At 42.6% G+C, this 25,406-nt stretch overlaps 1 protein-coding gene across 2 annotated transcripts in view; it reads right to left on the minus strand.

The window, feature by feature from the left end:
* RHOBTB3 (Rho related BTB domain containing 3) overlaps positions 1 to 25,279 on the minus strand; it is a 33,520-nt gene extending 8,241 nt beyond the window's left edge. Inside the window, exons 1-8 of one of the 2 annotated variants that reach the window (XM_080372356.1) lie at positions 25,128 to 25,279; positions 20,753 to 20,969; positions 11,794 to 11,986; positions 9,289 to 9,440; positions 7,295 to 7,406; positions 6,120 to 6,488; positions 3,816 to 3,928; positions 2,147 to 2,258 (exon numbers count right to left, since the gene is read on the minus strand). In XM_080372356.1, coding sequence (XP_080228482.1) covers positions 2,147 to 2,258; positions 3,816 to 3,928; positions 6,120 to 6,488; positions 7,295 to 7,406; positions 9,289 to 9,440; positions 11,794 to 11,986; positions 20,753 to 20,969; positions 25,128 to 25,273 — 1,414 coding nt within the window. In that variant the 5' untranslated portion in view covers positions 25,274 to 25,279. Of the gene's footprint in view, positions 1 to 2,146; positions 2,259 to 3,815; positions 3,929 to 6,119; positions 6,489 to 7,294; positions 7,407 to 9,288; positions 9,441 to 11,793; positions 11,987 to 20,752; positions 20,970 to 21,179; positions 21,423 to 25,127 lie in introns of those variants that run through there. The other variant, XM_080372357.1, reaches the window with a different exon arrangement.
* Positions 25,280 to 25,406: the final 127 nt, after the last annotated feature.

Raw genomic sequence — 25,406 nt, forward strand, 5'->3', positions numbered from 1 at the left:
TACATGCAAAATGTGTATATTTCTGTGTAAGGAGAACACGTGACAACGGTATTAATATTCATGCATGCAACATGAGCAATACAGTACGCAGACATATGTAAGATACGCATGTGGTTTTGTACACACATGCAATTGGATATTTACCAGCAAATTAGGAGGCTCAGTCACGTTATGAGCCTTTACACATGCATAATGGGGTCCCAATTTCAATGGCTCCCAAGTACTTTTGTAAGCTAGAAAGCTCAAGCAAACCCTAATATTCAAGGGATTAGTTGAAGACTTAAAAACGCATTTGCCTGATCAAGACTAAAGCCTTCCGTTTCTTTTAGTAATTAATCAATTTTAATAAATTATTCTGGTCCATGAATTAGAGAAAAAGGCTTGGAAGATTTACCAAGCATTAAAGTGTTAGGAAAAACAGTTCACATTTTAGTACTGAATAAGCACACTTTTAAAAAGTACTTGTCAACCCATTGGGCAGTATTTTTTTTTCTGTAAATTATATAGTGGTGGTGTAGTTTCACCAGCTTCCCAAAAAGCCTCTCTCAGGGGTGGCACACTGAGACGAATTGTTCATGTCACTAAACTCAACATCAGTATTTTACTCTCATTTTCAAAGGTCTTTTTGTTTTTTTTCTGCATATTAAACAGAACATCTAGAAAGAATCTGCTTGTCCTCGTGTGCTTATGTTTGAGGGAGTAATCCTTCATATTTGGCTCTGAGATTTAAAGCTGAAAATAATTAAACAATTGTCTAATCCTAAAAGACCATTTCTGCATGAAGAGTGGGAGTGAACAAATCAAGAAAATCATTAGCATTTAAAAACAATCTCATTCTTATTCTCACAAAAGCACGCAACATTCCCCCCCCCCCCCCCCCCCCCCTTTATTTTTAAGGGCAAATGCCTTTAATTTCCAGAAAAAATCAATCATGATGCTGCAGCATATCGGTGCACCCAAGCATATTCTTTGCAGACAAAATGGGACCAGAAGATGGTTTGAGCGGCGCGGCTCCTGCCCACACCTTTGCTGAGGCACCTCTGCGAGCAGACCTGTGCAATGCCACCAACCGCCCTCCTACCTCCACATCCTGCTACAGACAACTCAGCACAGACAGCCAGTCTCTGCTCCCAAACAACTTCTTAATCCTGGCCACAAAGAGGACTAGGTAACTGCCACCATCTCAAGAGGCTTTTCTTTTAAGTGTTCCTTCTCACCCTCATAGGGTGAGAACAGGCAGGTCCACGCTAGGCACCTGCAAGGCTGGAGGTTGCTTTTGTAAGGAGTCACCTATCATACCGAAGTCGCAGAGACCTGCGATACAGGAACCTGAAGAAGGAGCATCTGGAAGGGCGGTGGCACACAGCTGGTGGTGGTGGCACCTAGACTAGCAAGTCATCAGAACCCCAGCACACCCACGTGCATTTCTAGGGGTGCCCACACTGGGGGAAGAAGGGCAGTGAATAAAGCCTAAGGAGGCACAAGAGTGGGACATAAATCCCTGTCAGCTTCTGGAGGGTAAAGAAAGGCACATCCACGGCCAGCATCAGCCTGAGAGGGACCAAGGGGAGGTGGTCAGGTGTCAGTAACCAGTATCTCTTGAGCTTTCACTGAGGGCAATGAGTATAAACGTGGTCACTGCAGTCCATGCCTCGCCAAGGTTTGATGCTGGGCAGAGCCCTCTGGTACGTCCTGATGCTTGTGCAAGTGGGAACGTAAGCGAGATAGATTAGTTTTAAAATACAGTAACTGTCCCCTGTGATGCAATCCCTGGTTTAGCATTGCTACCTTGGTGCTATGCCATTGCAGAAGCCTTTCCAGCAGCCCATCCCTCATTTTGCTAAGCCTCCGAGGGGTGCGTGTAAATCAGAGAGGCACAAAGCCTGCCCTGACAGGGGAGGGGGATTCACACAGGCTCAGCCCTGACAAACCACGTTGAGAGTGGACACTTGCTGTAAAGCATCCATAGGGACAAAGGTCAGTTCTAAGCAAAAACTGCTTTCCATAGTGATAGCAAAGCATATATGTGTTTTCTTAGCATTGATGCAACAGAAACACAGTCACCTCCATTTCCCACTCTCCTGCAGAGAGGATAAATGCTGGAGGTGCAGCAGTGCCCATGTCAACAGCAGCAGAGGCACCATACCTTGTATTTTGAAGATTACATCAGCTAGGACAGGCGTGTTAAAGAACAGCCTGAGAGAAGTATTATACAGCCGTTTTATCTGTTGAGATCTGCAGTCCTTTACAGTGTTTAGCTGCAAAATAAATTATTAATAAAACACTGTCACATAGAGCTGCCCACAGAATAAAAGATGACAAGATATCATTTATATGGGGAAACTAAACAACAGCCTTTTGCTTTCTGCATTATGTCCTTCTGCTAATGCTGTTCAGCCTGCCTCCTACAGTCAGACCCCAGCTCTTGCCTCTGTACCCTCTTGTACCCTCTGCCCTGTGACAAAGTTCCCCCATCCAGAACCTCTTGGTAGGTTTGACTGCATCACAAATTTTCTGGATTCCAAACTTCTTCATAGGTGCTCTGCTCAGACCCAAGGCTGCAGTAACACAAGGTCTGAGGGCCCTGGGAGGAGCACTGATGGGACACACATCCACCTGCCGGTGCAACACTGCACAGAGGGAGTTAAAATTTACATGTTTCTTGATATTGCGCCTGATATTGCCTCCACAGAGGCAGAGGAAGCTCACAGGCTGAAGCACAGACTTCTTTTACAATAATCTGGACACATTGTACTTCCACCTAGTTTTCAATTTTGTTTTTCTTACTTAAGAAATGTAATCTAAAGCTACCAAAAGGAAAAACATCAAAATCACATCACTAGATTGTGCTACATGAAATTCAGATGCAGTTGAATTTATGGTTTAAAATCTTACCTAAGCCATTAATTAAGCCTTAATTTTATCATGAAAAATCACAATTAATTTTTATGCCTATAAAGAAAAAATTTTAAATGTGAGAGTACCACAAAGGCATAAAACAAACCTAAAAGCAACAACAGCAACAACAATTGAGGCTTATTATCTTAAAAGTTTTCAGGACTTTCTAAGTCCAACCTTATGAATGTTTTAGCTGTGGACCCTTAGGGCTGGCAAACCTGCAATCAAATGATCAGAAGCTTAAAATAGCTAAGCAACTTTTTTTTAATTTATATTATGTTATCTCAAGACAGCCTGAGATGATTTCCATTTAAACTGACATAGATACTTTGTGCAAGTTCTATAGCATCAGGGAATGTATAAGCCCTACCTCCAAATGGCTGTTAAAACTAATTCTATATTGTAACTTTTTATTAACATAATAATGTGACATACATTTTTATTAACAACATAATGTGACATTTTACTGCAAAGGCATTGGCTGAATTAAATACATTAAATTATAGACAGCTCTCCACAGTATGGCTTTTATGACAGAAACCACCTCTCCTCATCTACTGCAGAAGCATAACTTTTGGCACACCTTGAGGAAATCAAAGCTTTCCCAGGAAGCCTCTATTACATGAGATTTAGCAACATGTAATCATATTGCTAATGCAACGTGAAACGCTGTGGAGTAATCCTTTTAGGGTATCTACTCATGTAGCTTTTTACCGGTTACATTAATTCTGCAGAGGAATCAGCACTTGTACACACCTGTGAACAACCCACCGATAAAGCAGTAAAAGCTGTGTAAGCCAAGGTGAGTTACATTAAAGTTTAAATCAAAGACTGACAGGGAAACTTCGCCTACAAAACCATTTCCCAAGAACTCAAGTAACTAACACTAACAGTTACCCCAAAAGAGTTAGATGTACCTTCCCTGGAATTTTCAGGATACATTTAACTTTCTCAAGCACATGTTCAGTTTTTTCCAGATCCTTCAGCTTCTTTTTTATATCCTCTTCCAATCGGTCCCACTGGAAAGCACCTGTCATGAGACCAGGTAAAGTCAGATTACAAACCCACAAGCCACAGGCCTTAGCAAGCAGAGAAAAGATGACATCCATGGCAAAGAGGTCCTGAAGAAACTATTTTTTTCACATATATCATGCAGAACTTTGTGCTTCAGAAGGGCAAAGTGCAATTCTTCCAGAGTAAAACGCACATGGTAGTTTCACAAGATGGCAATCAAGTACAGAAAAACTAGGGCGTCTCCCTTGCTTTCAACACCAATTTCTGAGTTCCTCCCGGTTCAATCACTACATATTGCAACTGAAGATTCAGAAAAAAAAAATAATCCTGTTTCAATATTTATGGGAGTAGTTTAGCTTCTGCTCACATTGCTGGTTGGCTTGTTTCGTAGCTGTCTGAACCAGAAAAGGTTCACAGACAGTTACATTCTGAGTATTGGTAGCTAAAAAAATCAGAAAGTTTGCAGTGGGTTTTCTTTTTTTTCTTGTTTTCAGAGTGAAATACATGATATTCTCACAGGTCTCTCAATAACTCCCTTGGAAAAATGAAAAATGTTGACTGGTGTTAAAACAAAAAGACAGTTTATCTTTATACATTTTGCTGGAGTAAGTCTCAAAGACAACATGGGGCTTTTTGGTAATTTCCAGCTCCGATCCCCATGGCCACGCAGCACAGGAGAGGCAGAGACGGATAAAGCTCAGGGTAAAGCACAAGTCAGCATGGCACTGGAGGCACTCTGCCTTTTCAGAAACCTAAAGCTAAAGCATCTTTAGCTTTATCAACTCCTGTATAGATATCATATAGGCTGTACATGTTTATTTTCTCATGGGCATGATGTCATGGTGCTGAAAAGCTGAACACAATGACAATCACAATCCGCTCGCTTCTCAGCCCATGCCTCAAGTGTCTGAAAGACCTGGTCACCTCTGAAAGGCACCAAACGCTGCAATGGGTTTTTGCAGTGCCCTCCGTGTCGGGAGCTGTGACTTACTGCAGGGTTTTGCCCACAACTGTACACCACCTCTTCGGCTGACATAAACAAAAGTAAAAAGTAAAATCAGTGCACAAAAGGCAGCTGACCAAAGCTGTAATTGGTAACAGATGAAGATACTGCACTTACCTATCACCTGCTGACACTCCAGGTTCAATCCCCTATTCATGTCACCAATTGGAAAAAAAAAAAACAAAACATTCACACTGAAAAACTTCTGCATCTGTTCTTTGTGCTTGACACTGGTTTGGAAAGAACAGGAAGGATTGTTTTCAATGCACAGACTCTAAAAGCTGAAAGAGTGTCCCTTGTGTCTTCACAAGCCAGTGTTCATGTCTCAGCTACTGAGGCAGAAATCCTTTTTCACATATCAGGCAGGTATCAGTATACAGACATTGACTAAGCTTCTTTATAGATGTAGCTCTAACATTATAATGATTTGGGGCTTTTTAATTTATTACAGTGAAAATCAGAATACATCATTAAAACCCTACTAATTATTTCAACAAATAAAAAAATACATATTCTTACGTACTGTGAGCTTGCAAAGTATTTTATAAAGAACAAATGGGTATCACCTGATACCAGTTCAAGAAAAAAAAAAAATCTCTTTCACCTGAGGATTCCTAAGCAGCATTTGAAAAGTTGGAGAAATAAAAGTGCCATTTTAATAGACAACTGTCGTTAGGTGGGTGAGGTCCCTGCCTGCACTGAACTGACAGCAAAACTCATGCAGCATATCAGAGCCCCCTGCACTCCAACCAGGTACCGCTGTTTTCTCTTCAGCAGCACCATACCCAGAAGAGGAATCACCCGAGCTTTCTTAAGTAACCCTGCACGCTCATCAATGTGTTTAGAACTGTTTTAAATATTTTAAAAGCCTGGTATCTGAAACTGTCTCAAACTCTAGGGTTTTTTTGGCAAAGATTTTGAATGTTACTGATGTTAGCTTACTGGCTTTGTTCAGTAAAACATTGGGATTAATTCATGTTTATTAGATCTGGAATGACAACTAGTTTAATTTTTACTAAATCTAGGCGAAGGGCTTTCTTCATATTTGTTTGTAATTAATGACAAGGGGTAAAATACACATAGGGACATGGCAGAATGTCATCTCCCAGCAGCAAAGGCACAGTCCTTAGGGTGATGCATGTACTCCTTCATGAGACATCAGCAGCACGAGAAATGAGTAGCCAGACCCATTCCCGGCGGGTACCTGAATAAATGAAGTGGAGGACGTCTGGGAGACACGAGCAGAAGACAGGGTCCTTCACCACCACCCTGACGGGTGGGACGCAGGGTGGGACACCATGGGGGGCTGGGGGGGGGGCAGCCCCCGCCTCCACCGCGAAGAGGCTCTGTGCCATCCGCACGATGGAGGCGTCGCAGATGTCGGCGGGGGTTTTCACCTCGAAAAGCAGCATGAAGAGGTGGCTGACGGAGCAGAGGATGATCTTGTGAGCCTCCACCACCGTGCTGAGGTCCTCAGGGTAAAACGCCACGTCTGCGCACTGGCAGCAGCACAGCAGGTTGTGCAGGTCTGTGTCGTAGTGCGAGGCTTCGCCCTTTAAGATTGGCATTTTTTCTGCAAAAGACAGTGAGTAAATAACTGTAAAGTTGAAGCGAGTGTTAACCACTGGACAACTCTATCCCCAGAAGGACAATTTTTGAAAGGACTTGAAAAGAAAATTTCTTGTATGCCATTTGAATATGTTAAGCAAGATATGCTAAAAATGGAAATACTTAGTACTGTGAAATAAGAAATATAAGAAATGCTTAGTTGAGTAAAGAGTGTCTACCCTTCTAGGGTAGACCTCATTAGGCATTATGTTTGAAAGAAACCTTGTCTGTGATTCCCAAACCTGAGGGATCTGGGTGAATTTCTAAAACACGTGAGAAGAGACAGCTACATATTGAGAGGCAGTTACTTGTCAATAATTATTTCTCTGACTGAATGCATCAGATGCTCAGAAATCATGTGCAGGGGCATACATGTCTCCCATGTATGTCACTGCAAACAAAAATATTGCTTGATGATATTGCAGAATAATAAAGCATAATGTAATTACTTTCTTTTATAATTTGTCTGTAAAGATTTTCCGTAAAGCTTTTATTAATTCACATTTGCATTATTTTATCAAGTGCATCAGAAACCCACTCCTACTATTTTTGCCTAAAATAAATTAAAAGTCCATTGCAATGTTACATATTACTATACATTTCTCCCCAAATTAATTAAACCATCATTAAAAGGCAACGCAACTAAAGCAACACAACCAGAATAGCTGATGATAGCTGGCACAGCTCACAGTAATGATCACAAAATGTTAATTGTGCAAACAACATGACACACATAATGAACGATACTAGAAACCGGACATCAGCAAGCACCTGGCTGTTCAAGCTGAGGTGGTTGAACTCGCTGGCACTTCTGCGCCTTTTTCCTTTTCTTCATTTTTGCAGACGACTTCTGATTCAAACTTTGGATCATAAAATATTCCAGCTAAAATAGGAAATGCATTTTTTAAAAATCCTAGTTATTTAAGAACAACCTAGACATCAGACGAAGGAGAATGGATGGGTACTGCAAATAGGACCGAAGCTACTGCCACTGTGAACAAGAGAGACCCAGCGCTCCTTTACCAGGAGAAGGTACCACATTTCGGTGGAATTAATACAATTTAAAAGACTATTTATTCAAAAGATGGTAATTAATTCTCCATCTATTTAATCTTCCAAGAAATGACATTCAATCTACAATTTCCATAGATGCTAATTACAAATTACAGAGTAGAATAAGGCTTAATGGATAATGATCAGGTGCAGGTGATGGAAATAACAAAGCCTTATACCAGCTGTTCAGCTTGCAGCTAACCGCCACCATCATGCAGTGCTGCCTTGTCCCCTGAAAAAGCCACATTGCCATGTGACCTTTGTGGGCAAGGTTTGCTTCACCGGGACAGACTACAAGGATCATCACTGCAACAAAAAAAGTCTCTGAGGGGAAATGACCTCTTTTACAGGAACAAAGAGGCATAAAGGATGGTTCAGTTTCAGTTCATGCGTGTCTTTAAACGCTTTTATCACCCGAGTTAATGTAGCACGTATAGTGCTTGCTAAAAACTAGAAAAACACTCTGGCTAGACCACGTGTTGAGTTGGTTCCTTGCTTTTCATTGAGAATGAAAGGATCTGATAAAAACAGGCTAACTGTTGTGCCAGAGATTCCAAGTTACTACCAATTCCCACGGAAAATACAGCATATGGATACACCACTATACTGTCTGGTCTTTACTGCTGTAAAGACCGTGTGAAACTATTGTGCCAAAAGAACTGCATTTTTTTGTTCAAACCCAAATGCCACTGGGAAAGTAACCGTAAGTTTCAAAAAAAAAAAAAAAAATAGTCTGAGCTTAAAATACCTTATAAAACTGAAAATTAAATAACCCTGTGAAACAATTTTGTGGGGAAGACAAATAAATCTGGAAGACTGTATGGCGAAACTGCTCAGTGTACTTCCTTCTCTTCAGAGGAGTGGGAAAAGAGCAAGCTCATTAGCAGTGGGATATTTTAACAAGACTCTTAGCTTCTGCCTTGTTCAGCTTCACTGCTGCTGACCCCAGGCTCAGCTCACGATTGCACACTGTGTCATGACTGTGTACTGAACAACCACATAACTATGCTAAAAAAATAAGGCAATTCAACTGTCTCACTTTACAAGTAGAGCAGTTGTGAGTGTTTGAGCAATTAGGATTTAAAATACCACCATATTATGGAATAATTCAGGTTGGAAGGGGCACGTGTAGGTCACCCACTCAGGGCACCTCCTCAAAACAGGACTTGCCTTCAAAGTGGGATGGGGCTGCCGAATGCCTTGTCCAACTGGGTTTTGATTACCCTACCCTAGCAAGATAGAAGGACAGGAACAGGAGGGGCAAAATTATTGCAGTGTGTAGTATGGCTTTCCTACACTGGTTAAAACCAGAGCAACCTTGGTACTGCCAATTCAGCTAGCATCATGGAATCATGGAATCACAGACTGGTTTGGGTTGGAAGGGGCCTCAAAGACCATCTAGTTCCCACCCCCTGCCCTGGGCAGGGCCCCCTCCCCCCAGCCCAGGCTGCTCCCAGCCCTGTCCAGCCTGGCCTTGAGCCCTGCCAGGGATGGGGCACCCACAGCTGCTCTGGGCAGCCTGGGCCAGCGCCTCGCCGCCCTCATTGGAAATAATTTCTTCCTTGTATCTAACCTAAGTTTCGCATCGGTGGGATTTTGCCCTCGGTGGGAGGGTTCGTGATGTGCCTCCACTCACTCTCCAAAGCCCTGACATCAGTTGTGCACCTCCCGTGCGTGCCCCCCTGCTTTCAGCCCAGTGGTTTCTCACTCACCACTCCTCCAAAGTACTTCTGTATGTAGAAGTCATTAAGGGTGTGCAGCTCGAGGTAAGTGGCTCCCAGTTCCTTGGCAAGCTGAACTCCCTCGGAGGTGGTGACACAGCTCCTCCTGTCCAACGTGCACAGGGGGCAGGTGCAAGGTACTCCTGGGATAAAAAGTGATGCAAAAAAGGCCATTTCCGTCAAATAATCCAGAAAGATTAGCTTCTGAAATAATTCTAAACATGCATTATTTAGAAAAGTACTAAGAGGGAAATGGAAACATAGCAATTTTCTATTAAGATATCTCTATAATTACTGCAAAAAACCTCCCAACTTCTTAGTAATGAATTCAAAGTATTAGCTACTATACAAAGCTCAGCATATATGACATCAGCGTCATTTTACATTTGGTAGTCCTAAGGTGGGAAAGTCAAGCAGGACTTCCAGAAGCCAGGTTTGGCTTGGGGCCTCGGTATCCTTGTATGCACAGGCGTTGTGCTAGCCTGCAGGTGTTACCATTCATTAATGTCACCCTTAAAGATTTAATTCTTGTGGCCTATCCATGCAGGAAGCATGCACAGTAACTAACACAAGGGAAAAAACTCCACTGTAGTCCCGGCTGTTATGAGCATGTACATGCCTCAGAATTATGATTCAATTACACATATTTTACATGATTTTTTTTCAGCCAAAATAGGTATTTTTATGACTATGCCAGTTAACTGACAAAAATCTCTTAGCCACCCTCAACTTTGCTTAATGCCAGTAAGAACCTGCCGGCTATGGATGTGCTTTCAAATGTGCCATGCATGCACTACATTAATTTCCTCTGTTCAGACCTATGGATAACATGTAATAACACCCTTTTTTTTATTATTTCTTTTGGCAGCACCGTTTGCTACTACAGAGGATTAAGATATTAGCAATTTCTATGAGCAAACTGCTGTGTTCACAAATACCTCCTAGAAACAAAAGGGTTCTGTGTGTGCACAGCAGTTTGCTCCAGCAGGTCCCAAAGCGAAACCGCAGCTGGAGAGCCAGACTTCTCCCACGGTCCAGGGAGAAAGACAGAAAGAAAAAAAAAAAAAAAAAAAAGGAAAAGAAAAATGTCAGTAGTGGAGTCACTCGGATTGGCGGTATCCTCTGCTTAAATAAAAAAATTAAGAAAAGGCACTGGGAAGACAAACATTACTTTAGCAAGACTGTGCCTTCAGAATGGCACATTTCTTGCCCCTGTAAATCATAGCATAAAAACACTTGATCATTATCAGTGAATTACTAAAGGGAAGAAAATAAAGATTTAATTGCTATAGAGTTCTTCAACAGTCCTTTTTAATCACGGAGCAGAAAGATAGATAAGCTGGCAAAACTGAACATTACATCCACAGAAGACACACTTCATATAGCTGAATATTTCTTGGTACATTATAAAATAAATGTCTACATCTGCACCCATCACATCCCTTACTCACAGCAGGAGCGGTACTCAGGAACACTTCCCTTAGCCAAACTCATGAAGTAAAAGATAACTTACAGGCTCAAATTTTGCATTCATTGCTTTACTGAAAAAAAATCAGGCCTCACAACTAAAAAGACCATAGGAAAATCAACAAAAGCACAACGCAAAACATTTGGAAACACAAAGTGAATTTTGTATGTTTGTTATACTGTTACCTGTGGTATTCTTTCTGAACTTTATTTCCCTGATATAAACAGAGAGTAGTTACCAACGTGTACCCAAACCGTGAATGTGTCTCAGCAGTGCTGCCCTGGTCGGCTGCCGGGCACTTCCATCCACTCGGTTCTTACTCAGTTGTGCAACAGTGATTTTCATATCAATTAAACAGCAACAACAACAAGAACTTTAAATATTCAGTGTAACATCAATTTGCATTGTTCTTACAGCAGACTACTGAGCAGCCTAACAGGGCACTGCGTGGGCACATACGCTATACCATATCTATACCATAGCTACTCTTGCCATGACCGGTCAACTTTGTTGATGCAGTAGGATGTGGCACTTTGTGGTACCTGAAGAGCTGGTATGTCTGTTCATCCAAAGACATCCCAGAGAATTTCAAGGCTTTTCCACCCACCCTCCAGTGGCTGCAAGCTGACCGGCTCAGTTTTAGTCTCATACACTAGAGGTATTTTACACCTGAGACATGACCAGAGAGAACTCATAACCACAGGGTTCGTTTCATACACTCAGATGTACGCTGCTTAATCCAAAGCACTACATCTAATCCCCATGTGTGATGGCTCCACAAGAAGACTCATTGCAGAGGTCAAAGCAGGATAGGATGCCTTTCATCACGAGCGTTAGTTAATTAAGCATAATATTCTTGCCAATACACCAGTCTACAGAACCATAATACATGCACATATTACTGTCATCCTGACAGACTAATTGTTTCTGTTAGCAACTTGGAAAAACAATGAGCTTCTGCTGAAATTACAGCATATCTAACTCCCAAGTGAGATTATAATTATTACTACAGGCGACTGGATACATACCGTTTTTTCTTGCACCAATAGCAGAAATTATTACTGGAACTGAGCAGTGGTTCAATGCTTTTTTTATCATTGGGACATAACTGTCCTTTAGTTCTTGAAATGAAGTCTTGTCATTGACAGAGTATTTAATCACAATAATATCAGCTCCTCCAATGAGGCTGCGTGAGGTGTACCAGTCACTGTCAAATATATCCTAAACAGAAAAAACACTGATCAAAAATTTCCCGTCTATAAAGGAAAAGGTGAACTGTTCAATACTCTTAAAGCAAAACCGTACAGTTGAGCAATAAAGAGCAAAATTCATGCTTTGTAATTGCCTTCTTTGGAGAACAAGTCATTTGTTATAATAAATATATTTATTTTATGAATTCAGAAATTCTTCAGGAAGAGGAAAAAGCAGGGTTCACCTAGGAATATACTTTTTAGGAAGAAACATTACTGATTTAATTACTTCCAGGTGTTTTCATTAAGAAAAAAAAAGCAGCTGCAGCAGTAGAGGTTTGCAGCAATTCATACAAAACCTTTATTTATCACAACATTTTGGGGGAAGGGTTACACAGAACTGTTATGTGCCTATGAACCTTTAAATACAAGTTTCGTCACTTGAGTACAATTTTTATCTGCTTCTCAAGAGCTTCCATGTAGCTTTCGCAAGTGTTAATGTCTTTAGGCTAAGAACTTTCATCACATACCTAAACTTAACTTTTCCGACTTCACACTCTTTTTGTCACTGTTCTGTGCCGTAAGTGTAAAACTTCCACTGTAAAATTATTTGGTATCCTGTTAATTTACAACTCTGCTGTATCTACATGTAATATACAGTCATTATTTCAGAATATAATGTATATTGTGTATATAATGTATATAATTTCACAATTTCTGCTTTACCTAAAGGTAGCTCACAAATACCAACGAAAGCTATGGCTTTGTACATGTGCTTAACTGAAAACTCCCGACAGAAATCTGGAACTGGTCCAAAGAACTGGAAATCAACTCAAAAAACTAAATAGTATGACCTCTTGGAACAGAGACACCTTTTTACCAGGACCTGTAGTGATGGGACAAGGGGCAACAGTTCTAAACTAAAAGAGGGCAGATTTTGGTTGGACTTAAGGAAGCATTTTTTATGATGAGGGCGGCGAGGCGCTGGCCCAGGCTGCCCAGAGCAGCTGTGGGTGCCCCATCCCTGGCAGGGCTCAAGGCCAGGCTGGACAGGGCTGGGAGCAGCCTGGGCTGGTGAGGGGTGTCCCTGCCTGTGGGTGGTCTTTGAGGTCCCTTCCAGCCCCAAACATCCTGTCATTCTAGATTCCATAATAGTCCTGTACAGCACAAGGTAAAGCTAGAAGAACTTGGGATCTTGAGAAAAAAAAAAAAGGAAATTAGCAATGATGAAATAAAGATGTAGAAAAGAGGAGTAAATGAACACAGAAGTGATAAAAGGGCAGAACTCAAAGTTTGGGTTGGGGAGGACCAATGTGATTTTTGAAGAACAGATCACAAAAATAAAAGCATTACAGATGGCAGCCAGAGTAATATATAAAAGATTTTTAGTATCAACAAGTGAACTGGATTGCACTGTCGATGTAATTATTTTTGACCACTTCAAAATAGTCATTATTTGAAATCTGGGGTGAGGTACCTGCAATGCTCTTCAGTACAGGAGGTAGCATGAACTTGACAGAAGTGCATCAGTCCACAAATATTTGTCTGGACTCTCAGTGCACAACACACCCAATTTAGGTCTTGTCTTTACAAAGAAATAAGTCAGAAAATAATCTAAAGAGCATAACAGGCATTCCCATTAATTCCTTTAATAGCTCTTCTTGTTCTAGAATAAGAAAACCAGAGACAATTAAGAAATTATCAAGAAAGCTATTCTTTGATTCACCATGTTGACAAAGAGTTTTAAAAGCACTGCTCTTGGTATGTTTTTTCAGTCAACTCTGTTATAGGCTGTTATAACCCCAGGCTAAGGAAAATCTCCACCAGCATTTAACAGAATCATCTAGGCTGTGTTAAGAATATCAAGTTAACACATAAACACATGTTTAGCACCTCTAGCAGTAAGACTACCAGCTACAGTGCTTTGAGACATCCAGCCAGCTGGGCATTTGCAGAGCCTGATCACACAGGCAGGCAAAACCCGAGAATTTTCAAGGGACAGCTTTACTGTTTTAGCTGATGAAGATCTCAACAGAGAATTTTTAGTAGGCTTGTATATATTTAACATGACAAAGCTTTAAGGGAAAAATATAATACAACCCAAAAAATAATATAGAATATTTAGCTGTTCTATGCTGCTGGCAGCCAGAACGCATGCCTGTTCCCTTGGAGTCTCCTTCTATCTGCCTGTCTTCAAGCTCAGCCCAGGTTTGCACAGGCACATCTCCATGAGCTGGGTGACAAACAGCAGTATCACCAGCGAGGTTAGAGCACAGGTGCAGAAATATACAAGAAATCTGCCACAGCTTGGAGTGTTAAGGATAAATAACGTTTATGGAAACTTCTTATGGAATGTAACATATTTTTTACAGGTAGTGATGTGTTTGTTTATGGAGCTAAGTCTCCAGTACATTATGACAACATTTCACGTTATTTCTGTTTTGACATTTCTAAGTTTTTGGTCAGTATGAACACAGCCATGCCCAAGGACTAGCTCTGACTCTCATGCTTAGCTTCAGCATAAACCTAGTCCTGACCTACAGCAGATGACAGGTCTTCTACATATCAATGTCCTGACACCAGGTCCACCAGCCGCAGAGGACAGGACACCAGGTATCTGACACACACTCAGACACGCACTCTCCTCTGGCCCCAGCTCTCATCTTGGCTCTCCAAGGAGAGCATCATCCAGTAGAATGCCAGCTGGAAGACCTTCCATGCACTAACCTCAAGCAGTGGCAGCTCTAGTGCTCTTCTTGCTGCTGGGACTCCCAACAGAGTATGCTGAAGCAGGCTTGTGTTTGTCTGCATGCGCCTGCTTATGCATTTAACAAAACAGTGGCTTAAGAGGTCAATATCATATAGCAAAAAAACCCTGTAGGTGGTTTCTTTTTTTTCCCCAGTGAAAATAATACTAATAAAAAAATCAATTACATTTTGGAAAACAAAACACCAACGAAAAGAAAATGTGGCCATCACCTCGTAGGATTCCCCTACTCTTCTTGTACTTAGCACAACTTGCTGTTATTTCCGTCGCAGCAGGTGTGAGGCACACTGGCAAAATCCTTACTGAGAACAGATGCAGAGGTGTGCGAACACACCTCTTTAACTATCAGGGGGAAGAAACACTATGGAAATGTGGTGCAGGCTGTCACAGCTTCCCAGGTTGCATGTGGCTGCACATTGCAGCAGGTCTGGGGAGGTCTGTGCCTTCTGCCACTGCCCCGTGTCACCGCCGCGTGTCTCTATTAATCCTATCAGGAAGGATTTTTACTAAAGTTAATGACGTTCTGGTGGGGATGGACCCTACTTTCACAGGGTAAGGGCCAGCCCTGGGTACATCAAAAGTGGAAAATGCAGAATATGCCAACCCAGCATCTCACTGCGGCCAGCTCTGTTACTGTCGTGCCGGTTCCCTATGCCCTCACATATTTAACAAGCCTGAAAGCCCATTCCGGAAGATGGATGTTATGTTTAAAAACACAGAGGAGAAAAGTGTGTTTCCAGAGGTCTTGTTACAGTTACTTTCCATTCGCGTCAAGCGTAGCACAGAGTGCCGGGATTGGTGCCCTCTGCTGGGAAAATCCTCCAAAAATACTCTGACAACAAAGGGTTACCGGCCCAAGGCATCGCTGAGACAGCGCTGGGAGCCTCCTTGGTCATCACTTTTACGAAAGCTTTCATGCAAAAACGACAGCGGGAATTTCTTCAGATGACGAATAACAGTTCAGATTCAGGAATAAACCTAATTCCAGACTCCATCTATGAAACCGATGCAGCAGCTACTCCTCTCGCCATGCTTCCTGCTGCTGACACAGTCCATTTCCCAAGACAGCCGTTGACAACAGGAAAAAGTAACTGCACAGCTAAGGTTATTATACTACGACCTTATTAATTATAATTATACTTCTGTTGCTATCCCTCTCAGGACTCATTAGAAAAAAAGCTTCATTCTTTCCTTGCTTGTCTCCATTATGTAAGTCTGATAATATATTCTTGCCATGACTAAATCATACTTCTCAAGCGTTAACATTGAGAAAAAAGCCTTCAGCGGCAATGAAGACGCGATTTTCCTACAAAATCACATGACCCCTCACAAGGACAATACTTGCTTTGTTAAAAATAATTTATGAATGCCTTTATGGAACGGCAGTGAAATCCCTTGCACAAGTGCCCTTGCAATGCCCACACTCTCTCTAAAAGCTGCCCGTAAATGTCCCCATGCCCACCTAGCCCAGCCCTTGATCTGGGGCAGCAGCGACAGTAAACATGCTTTGGGGGGACGAGGGCGCCTGGCCACCCCTGAGGACCGCTCCCCCGGGATTTCCCCAGGATCCAAGAGAGCTGCATTGGGAATATTGGAAAGTTCAGGACCCATTTACAGACCCGTTCTCCATCAGCAGATCCTTCTTTGCAGTGATGCTTTCCAGACCACGTACCAGACCCTTCCCTGTTTTTTCAGGGTTTCTCTGCAATTTCTGCAGGTCCACTGCAGACAAATTTTCTGGGTGTACTCTTCAAAACTTACTAGTCCCCTGAACTTAGCATAGTAACCTGCAGCACAGAAGGAAGTATTTTCCTCAGAAAGTAAGGGAATGCAGACCACAACCCTGGAATGCCACTTTTGTTTTTCACTCCAGGCTTTCCAAAAAAGCTTTAACTGCTTGCACTGATGCCCCAACACCCCCCAAAAAAAAAAAATTAAAAAAAAAAATTAAAAATTCTAGCATTGTCCTGTGTTGTCCTCTCATAAAGTAATTTAGTAATTAAAAAGCAAAAATAAAGATCATAGCAGAGAAAATAATTTACCAGGTTACAATCATCTGTAGTAAACTGCCATCTTCAGACAGCCAAGCTTAGAAATAAGTAAAGAAGGAAAAGCTGCCAGCTGTGGTTTTATACTGAAGCAGTAATTTGATTTGATTTCTAAAAATAATAAATAAAAGTAAAAAATGGATCAGATCCCTTTACCTTCAGACATGTTAAGGGAAGGCGAGCCTAGCTAGGATAAGGAGCACAAGGACACTGATGTCAGTGCACCTCTAGATAAAATGGGCAGTTTTTATAAACTAGGGGACAGCACAAAACTTCTGGAGGGATGGTTCCCTGGGGGAAAAAAATACAAAAAAACCAAACCAAACAAACAAAGAAAAACCCACCCAAAGCACACACGAGCACACAAAACCCAACCCAAACAAACAAAAAAATACACACACACACACGCGCACAAAACCCCCAACCAAATAACAACAGAAAAAAAAAAACAACCCACACCAAACCAGGTGGCTCACAGAGCAAAAAAATTAAAAAAGGACAGCAAGACCCCCAGCTCAGGACCAAAACACTCTCACATCCTTATCGTACTGCTCCAAGGGAGGAAAGAACACAACAGGTAATGCAGCTAGGGGACACTCAAAGTGAAGTTTTCATTCTGCCATCTATTTTCCAGCATTATAATCAAATTAATCAAACTATGCATTATAGCTCCCATGCTATGCTTCATTCTGAAGCTGAGGATGACTCACTTGCCATCAGGTACTATAAATTTTGCCTGCACTTTTTCTGCAGTTTTTACTTGTACATATGCAAAAGCATAACAAAATTCAGTGTAAAGTAGCTGAAGCTGAAAACTATACAGAAGCCGATAAAATGACAACTTAGTCCCAAAGACTGTCAAAATTGATATAGAGTGCTAAATAAAGCAACCTTTTCCAAACTGAATCTTAAAATTCATCTTGCAAATTTCTTCTGGTAAGTTACCAGCTCCCATACTGAGGTTTACCCTGAAAAAAATTAGAAAAAACTGGGACATGCTAGTTCAACATGCTTTATGAGCGCACAACTCGAGCATGCATCATCAGCTGATCACCTATTAAAATCACAGTATTCAGTACGGATGTTAGCACACAGGTATGTTTTCCCCAGTTCTTTATATCTCCTCTCATCCTAGGTCTTAATTTTTTGTCAAAACATTTTCCAGCCACATGAATCACAAGGATGTTGGTCCACTTTGGTATCTGTCCCCTGCACATGGGAGATACCAGCATGCAGCTTTGCAAAAGCAGCACAGGACACAGTGGGCCATAGTGATATCCCCAGTGATTGACACATGGAGATCAACATGGTTTTGGAAACAGTGACATTTTGACCCCAGATTTTGAAAAGAATGGTCCACCACTATCTCTACAACCCCATGTCATCTGCATGAATGATAACACCCCTCCCAAAGCTGGCACTTCCACCCTGCATCCTGCAACTGCCACGGTAAAGAGAGCTTCTCACAACACAGTGCCGCTGTTCTACGTGTTGGCAAACATGAATTTATCCTTGCAATTTTTTAAGCCATACAACATCAAAGAGTATAGTACCTGCACTGGAGATTAAAAGATTTACAGAGCTGCTGCGTGAAAACAGCAGTCCTAATGCAGGTTGGAAACACCATTCCCCCATGTCTGTCTGTAACATCTGATGGGCATTGCCTTGGGTGATTGTGACCAAGAAGCTTTCCTACCTAGCTCTGCAGTCTGGCCTTTGGTCACCTTCAGCTTATAAAACAGAACTCCCTCACAGCAGCACAGTGCCCACCAGGCCAATGCCACCATGGTAGTGTTCACCGCATGGTCCAGACCTTTCATGTTTCTCCAACCCACCAGTGCATGAGCACTTTGGCAGCTGCTGTAAAACCTTGCTGTAGCCCTTTCAAAGACAGACGCAATACACAGTAAGGTGCCTTGTATCATAATATCATCAGGAAGGGTGCCATCACCGTGAAGAGTTCAACCAAAGACACTTGAGCTGTTGACCCTTCCTGCAGAACTCAAAAAGTTGAGCAGCATCTTAGGCTAACAGACAGGTGCAGCAGCACACCAGCAAACTCACCCTGTGCCACAATCTACCTCACAGAAGGATCCCCGCCGTGTTCTGCTTGGCAGAACCTGTATCCACGTTGCTTTTCCAGGCAGACAGCTGCAGAAGGCAAAAAGCACTTGGGCACCCTTGAGTTTGGAGACTCACAGCTATCAGTATACTCAGTTGCCAAGTTTATGTCTAGGACTGGCCTGCCTTAATCATACAGATTTAATCTAGATAAGATACAAATCACAGGTAAAATGCAGATCTGCCTTTATATTATGCTCAGATGACAGAGGTGGAAATAACACAAGGCCCACCATACCACCCTCTCTATGTTTCAGTTACGTGCAACAAGAACCCTTTTCCATGGAGAATATGACCTGCAGTGTCAGTCAATGTGTTGAATTGTCCTGTACCATTTCCCCAGGCTACCACAGGAATAGTCCTGAAAGGATCACTGTGATGCAGCAAACTTCAAGCATCCAGACTATGGGAAAACTCCTGTTCTGCCTCACCCTAACAAGGAAGTAGCTTCACTCAGAACAAATAACCCCTTGCAGAGTCCAAAGAGTACTAAGTGAAAAACGCCAATTGTTCCTCATCATTCCCAGCAATAAATCTCCTGCCTCCTTTAGCTGAGAAAGGAAGAAACAAGAGGCCTCCGAAATGTAATGTCCCAGACAATAGCAAGCCAGTTTTTCAAGGGCAAACATTATAAGGTCTCCAGAGCTGAAGAACCTTGTTTTGTAGAAAAGCAAATGCAAATAAAACAACCTAAAACCGCATGAACTGCACCTCCCATCCAGGTCCTTTCTTCACCCTTCCCCAGCTATCCTTGCTTGCCTTCCCACCTGCCCTACCAACCTCCAGTTCTCTGAAATACCCTTTGAAGTCCTACAGCCTTGATTTATATTCAGGAGCTTTTACTCATTGCTGTGCTCCAATGACTCCAGAAAAATGCATGTGCAGGTTACATGCAGCTTCAAAGAGTAAGAACAGGATCCCCCCATCCACCTGGACTGGTGTCTGTAAGCGTCCCTGACAAAAAAAGCATGAGAAATAAGAGAACAGAAGGACACCTAAACTGGAACACTTGGTGGTTTCAAGACTGCAAACTTCTGATCATGTATTTCTGGAACTGTTAGGATTCCTGCAGATCCCCCAAAAAGTTTCCCTTGCAGGACTGCAAAATCAACCTAAGGATAGAATTATGGAGCTGAAACTGATTATTGTTTTAATTTCTAAAAGCTGCTAAGCTTAATTTTTTTTAAGGCTACTAAGTAGTCATTAATTATGTTTTAATTTAGATTATTAGCATCACTTCTTACATAATCATTGATCTGCTCGTACTCATAACTAAGTTATCTCACTTACTAACAAAAGTGCTGACAACTTGGAACAGTGCCAAACCCCTTTGTATTTACCTTCAGATAAAGGAAATAATGGTTTGATGTGATTATTCATTACAACAGCTCTAGAAATTACTCCATATACTGTATTCTGCAAGGTACAAAATCTTATAATCTGTCATTTTTTCAAAGCTGGAAAACTGACTCCCTTTTCATTTTTACAGAAAAGATACATACAACTTGGTTTACTGTTGATTAATATTTGGAGAGAGTGTTTATGATGCAGTGTCACAGAAAAGGTATTCTTGTTTACGTTTGGGCTATCTTCAGTAAGATTTTCACTAAACAGTTGAAAATACCACCTTCCTACAGAGCAGGTGGGCAGCAGCTTGTTCATAAGAAACTTTCCATAGCACCTTGGAGATTTTGCAGCATTTGCCTGGTTACATTTTGTATGCTTTTAATATTAGCAATAATGAAAATATAAGTAAAACCCCATAATAATGAAAATAATTTTAAATTACTATATATTTTCATTTTATTAAAGCAGCTTACACTGTTATGTGTGGTTAAAAAGATTGTGACTGATCTCTTACCCAGACAGGACAGTCGTGTACCACCAGTCTGACATTTCCAAACACGCAGGCTTGGTACTCAGTACAAACTGGGCTCCCGATGTGGCTCGCAGACAAGCTGCTGTCGATCTGGGAAATGAGAGCGCTTCTCACCAGATAGCTCCAGATCAGGCTCAGCTGCTGACTGTCCTCAGAAAACCCATCTCTTTCATTCCCAAAGGCTACAATATTAACCGACCTAAAATAAAAATAATAAAGATAAAGCTGTGTTAGCAAAGATGAAGGGCTGGGATAAGTGGCATAAGAGGAAGAAAAAAACCCAACAAAACACAAAGAACACAGCAATCCCCTTAAATCAAAACTAACATATTAATCCTTCCAAATACTGTTCCCACCCCAGATTTTAACACCACCACCACCCCCCGGTAACCAACAGCAGAACACATACATGATCTCAAATGCAGCAGCAGGATGAGAGCAAAGCAGGAGAGAAACCTGAGCACGCTGCTTGCATGACAACCCCCCTTGGCTGGGCTCTGTGTTTGCTGGTGCCCACTCAGCGTCGCCGCGGAGACCCCCGGGGCTCTGGGCACATCCCCTCGCCCGCAGCCGGGCTGGCAGGCTTGGTGCCGGCGGCGCCGGGCGATGGGCTGCGGCCGCGCACCGGGGCGGCGGCGGCGGCGGCAGCGGCAGCAGCCCACGCAGCGGCAGCAGCCCACGCAGCGGCGGCAGTGGCAGCAGTGGCAGCAGCCCACGCAGTGGCGGCTGCGCTCCTCAGCGGCGGCAGGTGAGGCCGGGCGCGCGGCGGGTGCCGGGCCGGGGGGTCACGGCCATCGCATCCTGACGTCACCCGGCACGAGCGGAGCGCGGCGGGCAGCGCGCGCTGACGTTGCGGCGGGGCCGGGAGCGCAGCCCGGGCAGGGGCGGCGGAGCGGAGCGGAGCGGAGCGGCCGGGACACGCTGCCGCCGCCGCCCTGCGGAGCGGGGACCGGCACAGCCCGGCGGCACCCGGGGAAACCAGCCCCCGGGGACCGACGCTGCTGAAGGAGAGCGCGATGTGCAGATCCTCCGCTCAAGTATTCCAGCCCCTTTTTGTTTCTTGGTTGTTTGGGGTTTTTTTTAATCAATCTGTCTTTTCGATATCAGGCTGATAATTTCTTAGATGCCATGTAGATCTTTTAGCATTTGTGCGACATTTAAAACACTGTTTTCAAAAAGGACAATCACTAATTATAATAAAATGAACACAAATTTCTGGAAACAAATTCATTCTAGAATGTCATGTTCTCTGTCAGATACCGCTACACACATTAGGGTAAAAAAAACAGAGTAAAAATATTTTAGGCACACTAAATGATAAATAAACACTCTTTATACGTGAACACATGCTGCTGTTAATCCCACAGGCAGGAGCTCATTCAACACAGGTCTTGATACGATTATCAACAGAATAATTAACAGACCTTGGCCTGCAACACCCTATACTCTGAGAAAGGTACTATTCCACTACTGGCAAATGTGGGAGATGACAACTGATGTCACTGCCGAAGTTTTATACAGTATTGTATTTGCTGGCCAGGCCACTTTTACAAATCATAAGCATTAATACTGTTGTATGCTAATGAAGTCAAATATTATTTATATTTTTATTAGCAGTTCTTACAAGGCCTACTGAAAAAAAAAATAAACCAGAACAAGAAGATATAATTGACCAACATTTTTGTTTCTCCACATTTTATCACATTTGAGCTTCTTCTGCTTTTCAGTCTAGCTTTACTTATAAAACTAAAAGAAAAATGACAGGTGGAAGTTTTGGTTTTGTTTGCCCACCCCCCCCCCAAAAAAAAAAAAAAAAAGAAAGAAAAAAAAAGAAAAAAGCTTGAACCCATGTTTTTTAGCTGAGTTAAAAAACACAGGCAAAGGAAGCCACTTTTTCTTCCTCCAGATGATCCTTCAGCTGTGATGTATCACCTTCCAGATCCAAGTCCTCAGCAGTGTCCAAATGCTGGGTGTAAGAAGTTTGTTTTGTGAGAGTCAACATACTCAGTGCCTTCACACTATTGCAACCTTGTCTATTAGCATACTTCTTAAAGGGCACTGAATACCCTTGGAATGCTTACATTTGAACTTGCAGTGGTCTAGCTGCTATAAATAAGGAAAACATTGAGAGAAAATCTCTTTATACCACCAGTGAGCACTACTCGTGTGGCTAAATAAATATGCACACACACATACAGACACAAATATGTATATATGCACACAAAAGCATGCACGCACATAGAGAGTTGTAACACCAAGAAAAACTGGGCTGGTGAATAAGGCAGCCCTAGTCAGAAGTGACCCAATTAACCAAACTCCAATTAGCATAGCTTAGCACTGCTGCAGTGCTAGCCCTGGCTAAGGATGTGATGGGCAAGGGTACCAACAGAGATGGAAGGTCACAGAAAACACTGCTTTTACTCTCAGTCCTTCCTTGAACAACCTGGGAAACTAATTAGGACTGTCAGAGCTATCAATTCTGGCAAATTATGCAGATGGTGGATATGGGATCTGTCTTGCTTGATGAACACCACTTAAAGCCTACAGACTACAATATTGTACTGTTTTAGTAACACTTCAGCAGTCAGAAGATTTAAAACAACATTTAAAGAGCAAGCACTAAAACTGGATGAAAATGCTGTCTGTTCTTCTGTGAAAGTAGGTCCGTAACCCCGTTTTTTCCTGCATTGCTGAGGGACTGCGTAATACGTTTCAAACAAAAAAAAAAACAGAAAAGGAAATTAGTTCACTTTTGCAGGGTAATAAACATCACAAAAGGAGCAGTTGCTTGGCACCCCTACCTCAGATGCATTCTGTGAGCTGTGTGGGCATTGCAAGGGTAAGCCATAAAAGATGGTTTAACAGAGAGGATGATAGAGGATTGCTTGACTGTTCCCTGTCTGGCAATCTGTAAGTTGAATATCCTATGATCAGCAAACGTTGCAGCCAGCAGGCGTTTGCCTTTGCTGCTAACATACAAAAGCAAAACTGCAGAGAAGGGAGTCTTTGACAGGGTTCAGAAAACAATGGCTTATTTGGTCTTGTGTGTTTTACGCTGGAACGTGATCATTTTTGCTTCAAATTATTCCTGTTGAAGCTTTCCAGCGAGTTTCTCAGACAAAGCAATGAAAACAAATACACGGTTTTGGCTGACAGAAGGGTAATGATATTTTCTACGGCAAGGAGGTAACTGCAGCCAAGTCAAGGAGGAGGATTTTTTTCCCTTGTGGAAGCTGTAGGCTTGCTTGCGCTGATCCACGTATGGCTAACTGGCCCATACTTTCAGGACAGTGAGGGGATTTAATGCACTTGGATTCAAAGTTGTTGCCAAGCCCACTTGCTAGCTGAGCCCGCATGCTGCACCAAGCTGCTGCTGCTGCTGGTACAAGCAGCTCTAGGTGCACGAGAAATGAGTTCCTCTAGCAGATGTAACATTCCAGTTTGGGGGGTTGGTTTTTTTTTTTTTTTCCCAAAGGTAGAAGATGACTCCAGATAACAGTAATGTACTTAGCTGAATAAAGGTATTCCCTCCTAATGGTGCTAAAGATACCTTGTGATAAGCTTGACTTTATTGGTGCCTGTCCACACCAGAGAAAGCTGCTGCAAGATCTGCCAGCTGAGACCTCCTGCACGCACAAAGCACCAGCAAACAAAAGGAGTTTTTCTGTTGTTGTAGCTCATCTGCCACATCCAAACCAACAAAAGCTGCCTGTGTGTGGGAAAGCAAGGAATGAACGGCAGGACAGTGTTAAGGACAGCTAATATTTTTCATTACAACAATGCCAGGAAAATGGCGTAAGGTTGAATGGGCTTGGAAGCACATTCCCCCCTACTCACCCTGAATACACAAGCCAATTCAGAGACAGCACAGGCACTCTTGGCCAGAGGTTGCTGTCCCTCCAGCTGGACAGATCTCACTGTTGACTGCTTTCTAGAGGTTACCGGTGGAGACATCAAGAAAAAAACAGCACAAATCCCAAGGCTTTTGTACCAAGTTGTGAAGCCACCATCCTTGGAGGCATTCAAGGTTTCACTGGAAAAGTCCTTGCACAATCTGAGCTCATTAGACATGCTTGAAGTGGAGGCTGGGTTAGATGACCTCCAGAGGTCCCTTCTGACCTGAATTATTCCCTGACTCCATGAATCCCCTCCCTCCTGGAGAGTGACCACTAAGCCCTGTCCTTCACTTCCTCTTCTTACACCAGCTTTCAGACCAAAAACCAACCTCTCATCCAATCTTGTGGCAACTTAGTTTATTTACAAAGTGTAATAAGCTTTGCAAAAAGCTTCTCAAAGGCTTTTCGAAAATGCAAGAGGGTTATTATGCCCACACGACCCCTGTTATCGGCATACTTACCACCCTTCCTCCAAATGCCAGTGATGCTGGACTTCACTGGACTCTCTCCAACACCTTTGCAACAGACTGTGTTGATCCACCTGTCCCTTAGTCTCATCCTCTACCGTAGACTGTGTCATCTCACCAGGAACAGCAGCCGGCTCCATTGCTTTGGCATGTCCCAGACCCTGTTAAAGCAGTTTTTCAGCATACTGGCATCCTCTGATGGCACTTCCAATGACACACAGACCCAGACCCTGCTCTGTGGTTTCTTATCTAAGTTTCTGAAAGATGCTTTCA

Source organism: Falco punctatus (genome assembly GCF_963210335.1).
Source record: "Falco punctatus genome assembly, chromosome: Z".
Classification (NCBI taxonomy): domain Eukaryota; kingdom Metazoa; phylum Chordata; class Aves; order Falconiformes; family Falconidae; genus Falco; species Falco punctatus.